The 12864-nt window shown below is 41.8% G+C and overlaps 1 protein-coding gene across 1 annotated transcript in view; it reads right to left on the reverse strand.

The window, feature by feature from the left end:
• Window positions 1–12864, reverse strand: part of ROCK1 (Rho associated coiled-coil containing protein kinase 1) — a gene marked incomplete in the record, with an annotated part of 198119 nt that overhangs the window by 61665 nt on the left and 123590 nt on the right. Inside the window, 3 exon segments of the mRNA XM_077492551.1 lie at window positions 442–626; window positions 4541–4701; window positions 12552–12699. Coding sequence (XP_077348677.1) covers window positions 442–626; window positions 4541–4701; window positions 12552–12699 — 494 coding nt within the window.

Genomic DNA, 12864 nt, shown 5'->3' on the forward strand with positions numbered 1-12864 from the left:
AGTGAGACTTGATGTAAATTGGACAAAAGGAACAGATGGGATTTAAAAAAAAAAAAAAAGCAAAAGCTGGCATATTTAATCTTTTGCCAAGAATGTCCATGTCTACTGAGGCAACGTCCAGGCAAACATACTGGAATGCATGCCAAGAATGCAAGTCATTAACTGACTTCTACTGCTCTCCACTAGACTTCATGTCCCCAGCTATCAAAACACAGCACTGAAAAAGCCTCTAATTGTCAGCTAAAACTGCCAAGACCACATGATAGGTGGACAACCCTTTCCTTCACCCATAAACCCTTTCATTTCTCAGCTTACACTTCCCAAAGACCTCTATAGAAATTGCTACAGTATTCCATGGTCATGTAAACAAGGCTAAATATACTTTTAATATAGGAGTACAGTGTAATAACAGGAAAATATATAGACATAAAATATACATACTTGGTTAACTGAACAAGTTCAAATTCCAGCAACCTCTTCGCTTCCAACAATGTATTTATTTCCTGCTTCAACTGTTTCTCTGATCCCTTCAAATTATCAGCTTCAAACGCATGCACCTTCAACTCATTCTGTGTCGTTAGCCTCCTCTTTGTCTCTTGCTCAAGTTGCAGTGTCAACTGCTTCACCTACAAAGAACAAACTCAAAGGTTAAGTTTTACCATACAATAAACCATATACATCTGCATAAGGAACAATTGTTCTTTTTCTGAAGCTGAACTATGGGCAAACCACTAAATATGCAATTGAAATGCATATACTGTATTTTGCCAGCTGCTTTCCCGACCAAATCATTTGCAATTCTGGCATGCCAGTTTTGGAATTCAGAGAACCCTGGCAAACAGCTCTTCAGTATATCAATGGTCGGAATAAAATTACGATTCTGGCCATTCAAAATGAATGTCCAAATGCGGCTGAACGTGTTTACAAAATCGGCTTAGAGGTGTTTTTAAAACGCAGAATTTTTTTCTTGTCAGGAGAAACAGCATTTACACTAAACCAGCATGCATGAGGCCTGCAAGATTGACGTATTGCAAGGCTTGGGCATGAACATATAGCAACATGCCCTACTCGTTAGAGAGGACGTCATTTTTAGTTACGCACCATAAAATCGCTTCTCTAAGTTTGATAGTCCTTCTCATTCTTGACCATGGGGTTTTACAGCACCACCTATAGGAGTTGTTTCTGGGCTGGTCAGGTTCTCCTCTGCTGCTCCTTGCCGGCATTCACCGCTCAGCTAGGGAGTTGCAATGTACATAAGGGTGATATGCTGCTGTCCCCTTCTGTCCTCCGGATGGGCTGAGCCACCTATACTTCAGCGCCATGTTTTCCACGCCCACCTGGTGTCATCACATCTGGGCTGTGTGGGTTATCTCGGGTGGTTGGGGTTCGCTGTGTATGCGCCGCCCCCATTGGCAGCAAGCATTCCCTGCGTTTGCTTGCCTCACCACTCATACATGACGTTGGGGGTGGAGCATCTGGGCTCTTCCCAGTGGTATAAGCTGGAGGCTTGACGTGGCTGGGATCTTTCATTAACAGCTCTGCTTCCTACAAAGGAGCCTCATTTCCTTAAGGGGGAGCTCACATCCATTGGCTTTTCATCTCACTTAAAATGGAAGTAAACCCTTCCAAACAACTTTGACCTACAGGTAAGCCTAGATTAAGGCTTACCTGTAGGTCCAAGTAATATCTCCTAAACCTATATGGTTTAGGAGATATTTGCCCGAAAATGGGCACCGCTGTCTACGGCGCATGCGCCGTAGACAGCGGCGCGCAGGCGCACTAAATGCGGCAAGTCCAAGAATGGATTTGCCTAATTTGTCGACTCCCGTGCGCATGCGCGGGAGTGACGTCATCGCGGCTCCGCCGAATGGCAGCGTCGGAGCTCCGAGACGCGACTCCCGTGCGCATGCGCGGGAGTGACGTCATCGCGGCTTCTCCGCTGTCATTCGTCGGAGCTGCGAGAGACGCCACAACCAAGATGGATGCGGCGGACTACAGGTGACAGCGGCGACTTCGCTGGCTCCTGTGTCAGGTAAGTGACACACAATGAGCTACTATGCGATGCATAGTAGTCCATTATGCTTTACCTTTGCAGGGAAAAAAAGAGGAAGTAAACCCATCAGGGTTTACTTCCTCTTTAAGTAACAATTGTATATTTTTTTCTATACGCCTATGCATACTCCAGAATGTGTTTTTTTTTCCCCACATGTCTTTACTTACACAGCCCAGGTCCCTTCACTCCCATTGAGCTTCATATATAACTTGTATAAAACTTTTTATATTGTTCATATTCCCTCCACTGTCCCTTAGTCACCCAGTCCATACCAGCTTTTGTACCACCCAGGTTCATGTACATTTATACGCATACGCTTTATTGCATTAAGCTTATTTTGATATTGCAGTGTCTTCTGACACATACATGCTCAAACATTTATATAGTGGACAAGTTGAGACCTTCAGGGACACTCGCCCAAGTTATGTCTGCCTTCCGAGTTTCCCCGTTGGGGCCACCTTTTGCTCTGCATCCTCAACTCGTGAGCTGGATGTCTGTTGCTGCCGCTGCATGAGGACCCACCGTTCAGTTACTTCTTACAGCTCACTGGCAAGTATGAGGTCTTTTGTTTAAACCCCTCTGACCATTTACCCCAACACCATTACTGTGGAATGCAATATATATCCACTTGGTTTATTATTTGTGTGGCAGATACAGCACACATGCATCTACCCTGAAGAAGCGACCGTGGTCTTGTGAAACACGTAGGGTATCACTGGAGCTTGTATACTGCTCATTATACTTTTATATACAACTGTATGTGGATTGTTATTTTTATACTGCATGCATACATCATTTGTTCAGCAATTATTGTTGTTGCTTTCAAGCGCATGACATTTTGCTATAAATTTGTGATTCAACTTACTCTTGGCATTTTTATTAGCTAACCTTACTCTCCCCCATTTAAAGTCCCAGGGCGATTACTATGTTTTTAAGTACTGTATGGAGGTGATGTGGGGGTGACACCAGACCTTTTATTTTCCCACCTACAGGAGTAGGACACTAGGCAGAAAAGAACAAAGCACCACATTTGGGCAGTTCTAACTGGTATAAATCCCCTCTCTTTAAGCCTGTTAACCCCAAAACCATACCAGAAAAAAAAAACCAGAAGAATCAAACAGAGCCTTGGACCAGAATATCTTAGCCTTTCCGAGAGGTAAACACGCGGTGCCTCCAACATTGTAGGGATCACTGAACCAGACATCATCCTGTCTTCTCAGAACCTGGCTTTCAATAACCATGCCATTAACGCCAGAGATGGTACCAGCAAGGAGTCTGCAAGGCCAGTCCAGAGCTACCAAAATTACAGGAATCCTTTCCGGATGAAACTGACCCCACAACGCCAACAGCACGTCTATTGAATCCACCAGGGGATGCCTCACTCTTGATACAAACCTCAACACCTTCCTGATGGGCCGGGCCACCAGAAGATTGATGTCCAGGGTGCCCCAGCATGGGTAAATCCTGACAAAACACGTCCGGATGTAGGGACCACCCTCTCCCGATTCAGCGTCTGATGAGATAATCCACCTGGCAGTTCGCAACAACTTGAATGTATATGGCAAAGAGGCAGCACGTGAAGCTCTACCAACTAAAAAATGTGTGAGTCCTTCAGTGCCACTACCACTCTCCCTGTGCCACCCTGGCTGTTGACACAAGCCACCGCATTAACTGACTGGGCACCCTTGGAGAAGGTGCATCCACTGCTCCAGACACAGCCTGATCGCTCCTAGCTCAAGGACACTGGTTGCAGGGAAAGGGGATACCAGAGGAACAGATTGGTGTCCTCTGAGTGCAAGGTGATGTTAATGACTATCCGGTAGCCTCAGATTAGGAAAGCAAGGCAGGCATGCATTGGAATATGGATGCCCTTTCCAAAGTAAATTACCATTGTGTGTGTTGTGTTCAAACCCCTGGCCTGAAACTGGGGAAGAGGAATATGTGGAGAGTCAGCCTGTGGCAGGTTTAAGAGGGGGTTAATAGAGGGCAGATACTTCCTCTCCTGCTTATTAATCATCTGCTCAGAGGCTGATTGATGGCAGGTTTGCTGTCTGTAATGAGGCGATCCAGATGCTGCCTGGAAGTCTCCATAATCTGACTGGGTAAGCTTGCCTTTCATAGAAGCTTTGGAATACAGTATATACTGTCGCTGGGACGCAGAAAGCTATACATGCAAGAGACTGTTGTACATATGGGACGATTTAACTGTTGTGTTTAAACTGAATCTGAAGACAAAGTCTGCCACTTTTCTGTTTAATGATAAATAAACCAGATTTAAAATGTATTGAACTGTCTGCAAAGAGCCCGTTTGCCCCTTGAATCCTGACAGATGTAGCATGTTCCAAAACATGGACCTATTCTTGTAATACCTGGAATATAAATGGAGTTCTAAGACATGACAACCAAATTCTGTGATTGCTTGCTATGACTTTTACCCCTTTTTCATAAGTATGCTATGCTGTTTAAAAATAAATAAGCCATATTCACCTCTTCCTCTAGCCTCTCCTTTTGCTGAACGAGGTGCTCTATTTTTTGACGTGCTTGTTTCAAATCAAAATCCAGCATTGAACACTGTTTCTCTATCTCCACTCTTCGGTTCTCCGCTTTCTCCTTCGCTGCCCTTTCTGCTTTCACTTTCATTTCCATCTCTAAAACGAGTCAAGAAAACAAAAAGTATTACTAAATGTGAAGATTGCTTTATAGTACTTCATTAAATAAAATCTATAAAACGTGTAAAAAAAATTGATCTCTACAGTTCTTAATGGCTGCTCGCAATCTGTCAATGCCAAAAACTAGAAAAAAAGAATCCACAAAGCAGAATTAAACTAATGTTGATCTTCAGCACCATGGCAACTGCAGACCCAAACAGAGGCTAAAGCTAGCCATATATTAGAAAATGTTCTTAATTTATTTTAGCTTTACCTTAAAGAGGAAGTAAACCCTAATGGGTTTACTTCCTCTTTCATTCCCTGCAAAGGCAAAGCATAATGGACTACTATGCATCGCATAGTTGCCCATTATGTGTCACTTACCTGACACAGGAGCCAGCGAAGTCGCCGCTGTCCCCTGTAGTCCGCCGCATCCATCTTGCTGGTGGTGTCTCGCATGCGCACGAGAGTCGACACGCGCGGCAGCTCCATTCTTGGAAATGCCGCGCTCAGTGCGCCTGCGCGCCGCTGTCTACGGCATATGCGCCGTAGACAGCGGTGCCCGTTTTCGGGCAAATATCTCCTAAACCATATAGGTTTAGGAGATATTGCTTGGACCTACAGGTAAGCCTTAATCTAGGCTTACCTGTAGGTCAAAGTGGTTTGTAAGGGTTTACAACCACTTTAAACTAGGTAGTGCAAGGGTCTGCCTGACTGCATACATGTTTAGGTTTGACCTCGTATTATATGGTTCGGGTAAATCTAAAGGAAAATTGTACAAGGAATTTGTGCAATGGCCAGCCTAAGATGGCACAGTACTCGGCTATTAAGGACAGGACAACAGGTGCATAGGTACTGCAACCTGCCCTCATAACAGCTCTGCCCAGTGCTCAGACCTCAAGGCTGCCCACACCTCCAATGTACCAGAATAAGGCAAGATGGTTGGCACTCAGGATGACATCCAAAAAATAGATTTCCTTTATTGAGAAGACATGTTCAATGCTGTAAAAACATCCTGCGCGTTTGGACATTAATCCTTAGCCATAACTGAGGACTAACGTCCAAAATGTGTAGGCTGTTTTTACAGTATTAAACAGGTCTTCTCAATAGAGGAATACTATTTCTTGAAGGTCATCCTGAGTGCCAACCATCTCTTTCTATATTAAGGACTGGACAGTTTGGTTCCAAATTAAGCATACATTTCATTATATACAATGTCTACATTAGACCAGAGTAAAAAAAAAATTAGGTGAATAAAAAAATAAAAAATAAATAAAAACGGTCAAGAAATTAAGTTCATGTCTATATGCAATGCATGGTTATCTAGCAGAATTCAGAAGTCCTAGTCTAAATTTTTTTAAATTGGAACACTAGATAGATTTGCTCTGGACCATCTTCAATGTTCAAACAGCCATACCATACAGATGTCTTAATAAACCCAAGGAACGATGCTAATAGATAGTCAAGACTTTTTCCAAAGTCACCGAGGATCCATATTACAGCTAGCCTAAAGCATATAGGGGAGCAATTTATGGGTTAACCGCAGGGCCGTCTTTAATATTGATTGGACCGTGGGCAAACATTTTATTGGGCCCCTCCTCCACACAATTTCGCCCTCTACCTGCTCTAAGACATACATACAATAGCAGCTAGACTCAAAATCTGTTTACTGAATCAGATCAGGCAGCGATTGGTTATCAAAGGTTACAGTGCATCATTACCACTCACCGACTGGCTGCTAGATGTTAAAGCACACATTATGGCTCACTGATTATTTGCTATAGGTTACAGCACATCTCTTCTGCTTGTTATTTGGTTGCTAGAGATTACTGTACATCAATACTGCTCACTGACTGGTTTCTAAAAGTTAGAGCACATTATCGGCCCACTGCCTGCACACCATGGACTGGTGATGATGTGGGACCCATCAATAGAATAGACAGAAAACTCCTAGGGATCCTAGGACTTCTATGATCAATGGCAATGCTGGAGGGTTGATAAGTATATAGCAGGGGAAGTATATAGTGGGGGAATTACACTGCCCACCAATATTAGGGGGGCATTTACGCTGACCACCAAAATGTGGGGGGGGGGGTGTTACACTGACCACCATGTACCGGGGGATTTTACACCACCCACAAATATAATGAGGGATTTCTACACAGACACCACTGTAATGAGAGCATTTACACCAACAACCAGTGTAAAGAGGAATAAAGAATGACCTCCATGTAAGGTGACACTTCTACACTGACCGCCAACGTAAAGTGGGATTTACACAAACCACCCGTGTAAGGGCAATTCTGCACCTACCAGAAATATGAAGGGAAATGTACACTGATAACCAATGTTACAAAGAATTTACACTGACAACCAATATAATGAGGGAATTTACAACCACCACCAATAAAGGGGGATTTCTACACTGGCCACCAATGTAAGGGTGGGATTGACACACACCACCAACTTAAAAGGGGGCTTCTACATGGACCACCAATGTAAGGGAGGATTTGAAACTGACCACAAATGCAAGTTTTTTTTTACCGGTTAGCAATATAAAAAGGAGCTTCTACACTGGCCACCAATGTAACTGGGACGTACACTGACCACCAATGTAATAGGAGCATTCACAGTAAGCACCAATGTAAGGAGTTCTTTACACTGACCACCAATGTAAGGGGGGGGGGGGCTTCACACTGGCCACTGGCAGGACTTTCAAGGGTGCCCCTTTACCTCCCCAGTGGGCAGCATTCCGCAGAGGTGACGGTGGATATGACCTCAGGGGGATACGATATAGATATTTATGCTGCCTCTATTTACATATCAATGCAGCCGGTCCACGGCTATTTTCATATTAATGTTACAGCTATTTACATGTAAACACAGGGTCAGGTTAGTCATCTGTACATGACAATAAGGCAGCATTAGTAAACAGAACTTCACACTGAGATATCAGAACACAGCACATGACTACAACTTCAAGGGACAAGGGAATTTAAACTGTGATAGTTTGCAAATATTAGGAAGCTGCTTTGGGTCCCACAACAATGATAGTGCCCAGGACAGCTGCCCCTTTTGCCCTGCTTTAAAGACGGCCCTGGTTAACCGGCATGAAAAGTCTATTACTCCAACAGAGTTTAATCATTCTCATTTCTCCATAGAAAACTACAGTGCACCACATCCAAATGTCTTCTAAATTAAGTGTAAAAAAAAAAAAATAAAAAAAAAAAGCGTGAAAGTGTAGCAAAACCTAGTCACAAGCAATCCCCAAAGAGTGTCAAGCAGATCATACAGATCAAATCACTCTCTGCAAAATAAATCTATGGGCATCCATAAGTCATAATTTAGACCTAAAGAGGAGTTCCAGCCTGGTTCCAGGGATCTGTCTGGTGATCTCAGCTGAGCAGGCAGATGACATCCGACCGCCCCAAAGTGTGCCCACTCTGCTGATGCAGAGCAGACACAGCCCACTGTTCTCTATGGGGCGGTAAGGTAGAAACAGACCACCTATCCATGTTCATCGGATACCATCCCATCGCTGTATGGATAGGGAATGATATCCCCATATGTCTGCTTTTAGCAGACTGGACCAGATGCAGGCAGGTGTAAACGGACACATGTCCATTTACATCAGCCTCTCCATAAAGAACAGTGGATGGTCCAATTGGGCCAGCCTGAAAAAAGAACAGGCAGACCCGATCGGTCTGCTTGAGTGAAAGGGGCCTAAGGCCTTGTTTACACAGGGCATACACAATGTACCTTTACATTGATGCACAGGTGTTCCATGCATCGCTGTGCAAGCAGTCCCATTGATGTCATTTGGGATGTAGCAACTGCCTGAACAGAGCCATTGCTCCCAAACTTACATCCATATAGGGTCCGCATGCATGTCCATTACACTGTCTGCTTTCGGAGTCATGTACCCACAGGGATGGCAGATTGGGAACAGCAGCTATGCCTGTCAGCCTGTATGGGGGATGCACGGAAAACCTGTGCATTCCTGTGCGAGTAAACATGGCCCTCCGTGGGGATGTACTTTAGTATGCCACATGTAAACGATGTAGTAGCAATTTAGCAGGAATGTTGTAAGTTGTGTTGTGTTTATGTGCACAATGATTTTAGTATTTTTTGTGAAAATAGTGATATGATGAACATTTGCACAATTAAAGCAGAGCCCAAAAAAACAGTACTTATTTTTATTCTACAGGTCATGTGCTTTCAGAAAATGTCTAGTTTGAGGGGGTCTTTACAAATTCAGAAAGCTGTATGTTAAAAATTTGCATATTAGTTTTTTTTTTCTTTTTTTAGTTTTCACCATTTCACACTTAATGTGATTGTAGCCGTATTAGTGCAATTGTGACAGAAAATTGAGTACTGTCCGTGATACTTTTTTTATTTGCACTAACATACAATTTTTCAGGACAAGCTTTCGGGTATGTCCCCTTCTTCAAGGTCCAAGCAGTACTGATTTACAAATTTTTAAGCAGAATGTAAAAAAAAAACAAACACCTCTGAGGGAAAGAAGAGAAAAAAAAACAACAAAAAAAACACATACAAATCAATAGCAATAAAGATAAGAGAAGAGTTAGTGAGATAAGACAGAGGGAGAGCTATGGAATGGAGGGGGGGTTGCTAGTCACAGAGGGGGTTGTAAAACTTTAGTATAATGAGTAAGGAAACCTATATCTAAATTCAGGCCATTATTTTTTGTGTCAAAAAGAATTATCATTCTTAGTTCAAAGGTTTTCCTTTCCTGGATAGTTCTGAAATTCCCTTTAAGAACTAAAACATTGAGGTCTTCTATAGTGTGGTCCGATTGTGAGAAGTGATGTCCCACAGGTGTACATAAACTGTCTTCTTTATGTTCCTTGATGGTATGTCTGTGTAAATTCATCCTCGTTTGCAACTTCTGTCCTGTAATGGCCTGAATTTAGATATAGGTTTCCTTACTCATTATACTAAAGTTTTACAACCCCCTCTGTGACTAGCAACCCCCCCCCCCCCCCCCCATTCCATAGCTCTCCCTCTGTCTTATCTCACTAACTCTTCTCTTATCTTTATTGCTATTGATTTGTATGTGTTTTTTTTGTTGTTTTTTTTCCTCTTCTTTCCCTCAGAGGTGGTTTTTTTTGTTTTGTTTTTACATTCTGCTTAAAAATTTGTAAATCAGTACTGCTTGGACCTTGAAGAAGGGGACATACCCGAAAGCTTGTCCTGAAAAATTGTATGTTAGTGCAAATAAAAAAAGTATCACGGACAGTACTCAATTTTCTCCACCATTTCACAAAAATATATAGATTTTTTTTTTAATTTGTTATGTAATAACTCAACTAAATAACTTTAGATTTACATTTTGCCATATATGAATCCACTATTAATGATTTTAGTGCATTTTTAGCAAAAATATTGTTTTGATAAACATTTGTGCAAAGATCGTGCGGCCTTAAAAAAAAAAAATCTGTCGCTCCTTTTTAGTCTATTGGCCACATACTTTCAGAAAATGTATTTTTTTTTTGGGGGGGGGGGGTCTTTTACAAATTCTTTAAGCTGTAAGTGAAAAAAGAAAAACTCCAAATTGTCTAAAACTTTTGCGTACATCCAATTTTCACTATTTCTCAAACAGGCGCAATTTAAAATTTACAAATATTTGTTATTTATTAACTCGATACAGGTTAAGCTTTTATATTTAGTAGGAATTTTGTAAAATGTACTATGTTTTTATCTGCTTATGATTTTTAGGGGTGCATCGAATGTAAATTTTGGTGCTGAAACCGAAAGTTAAAGATGCACCAAAACCAAAAATGGCAATTTGTATTTTTATCTACAATTGTATTATATTCAACTTTTTAATATCAATTTAAATTGATATAAATTTATTGTTGCCAATTATTGGCACCAGTCAGCAGTCTCTATTGTATTACCGTATGTCTGCAATCTCTTACTTAAACACACTTCTAATCGTATTAACAAAATTTCTATTTGGTGCATCTCTAACAGACATGATACAGGAGATGGTCAGACTGCAGACATGATACAAGAGATCAATGCAGCCTGACCAGTGCCCATCAGATGCAGCCCGAATCAGAGCGGTGATCTCCATGTATCACGGAGCTTCATTTAAATTGCCTGGGTCACAGTAACAATGTCCCACCTTCTGTGATCACATCACACTGATTCAAAGTCCCGCCATTGGATTAGTGTGCCGTCTGTCAAAGGATTGTTACTGCGACCTGTGAAATTCAGGTCCCTGACACACAGAGATCACTGCTCTGTGGGAAGGAGGAAAGAGGAGGGAAGAGAGGAGAGGAGGACTGGGGTGCACCAGGATGACACCCCCGCAATGGGTGGCACCCGGGGCGGGGTCCTGCCCCATTTTCGGCTCCATTATCAGCAATATTTTCCTTTTTCAGTATTTTTTCCCCCAGCTGCCGAAATGTCGGTGCATCCCTAATGATTTTAGTGTTTTTAACGAAAATATTGTTTCCATAAACATTTGCAGAAATATCATTGTGCCCTAAAAATAATTAGCACCTTATTTCTATTCTACTGGTCATGTGTTTCCCGAAAATACATGGTTTTGGTGGTCTTTAACAAACCCTAAAAAAAAAAAAAAAAAAATAAATGAAGGGGGGGGGGGGGGGGGATTTGAAAGATTGCAAAACGGGTCTGACCACTCGAGGTGTAAAAATGGAGCACAGGGCCTGGCAGTGAAAGGGTTAAATATGTGCATAGTGGATATGTCTGTGGTGATTCACGATTAATAAGGGACTGAAATATTCAGGTGAGTGAGCACGCTTTAAAAGGGCACTTCAGAGCACCTGTTGGGTGCACAGGGTGGTGAAGAATTGGCATTTAAATCAGAACTTCATTCTAAAAAGAGATGATGTGCTTAAACGCCTCCTTCCCCCTCCTCTCCCACTTTCAGTGTTTTCCTATCACATCAAAGAAGGCTGCGGGTCCATTCGCACATACACAGTGGGAAGCCAGCTGGGTTGCCGCATAGCTTAGTAAACATGCCGATGCCAGGGACCCAGACACCAGTAAAAGACCGGCCTGGGCAAGGATGGCGCTGGATCCTTGAAAACTTAAGGTTTTTGTTTTTTTTTTGCTTTTTTTTTTAAATCAGCAGCTACAGTATTTGTTTTTTTTATTAAGAATGAAGAACCGCTTTGTCACTTGGCCACAATAGGTGGGCAACATCTGTCCATGAAATGTTTTTGCACTTTTGTTTTGTTCACTCCATTAGGTTGTGTGCTATTAGAAGTATCACTATTTTGGGTCATGATTTGGATCCCCTTATTACAGCATTTTGCACTTCATTAACTTTGGCATTTAATTGTGAATGTATTGAATATAACAAACTAGCACACACACATATATATATCGTAATTCGTATTACACATCATTAGGTGAGATGGAAAGCCCCGCCCCCATTTATTTTTGGGCATAAACAATAAAACAAGTTCAACTTACTGCAATGAATATCACTGGGAGAGAAAGTGATGGAAAATGTTCCCAGCAGTGATAGAGAAAGCAGTACAAAACTGACAGAGGATTTCATTTTCTCCCCCCAAAGCTACAAAGGTTTTGCTGAAGTTATACATCAAAAGTGTTACTAAGCCAAGTAATATGAATATAGATTTTTTTTTTTTCTTTACACAATAAGTTCCATAGTAAATATAACAAGCATGTTATCCTGTTGTCCTGCATATATAGATTTTACTGTTACTGTTGTGGGTTTAGTAACACTAAGATTCACACATATTGTAGAGTACAAAATTGTATAACAATTACTGTATAGAGAACACAGTCACGTGAAAATTGTGGTCAACTAGCAGCCAAAGACTCACCACACATAGCAACTGACTTCTCTTCAAATGACTGGTGCCTGTCACTCAGTCGAGCTTTGGTCACCTTATGTTCATTTATCTCCTGATCCAACTGTTGCTGCAAAGTTTTCAGTTGGTAATTCAACTCAATTTCTAAATTATTTTTTTCCTGTAGAAAAAGCACACATATACAAGGTTACTCCTTACTTCGAAACCAAAATCCTGACCTTGAAGCAAAGAACTGGTCAGTTAAACAGTCTTCCTTTCTGACATTTACAGCATGTACTGATAATGCAATGGGGAATATTATATTATAACTTGAGCGACAACTCTG

This window comes from Lithobates pipiens, unplaced genomic scaffold (assembly GCF_037356315.1).
Source record: "Lithobates pipiens isolate NorthernLeopardFrog02 unplaced genomic scaffold, aLitPip1_a1.2 Scaffold_19, whole genome shotgun sequence".
Taxonomy (NCBI): Eukaryota; Metazoa; Chordata; class Amphibia; order Anura; family Ranidae; genus Lithobates; species Lithobates pipiens.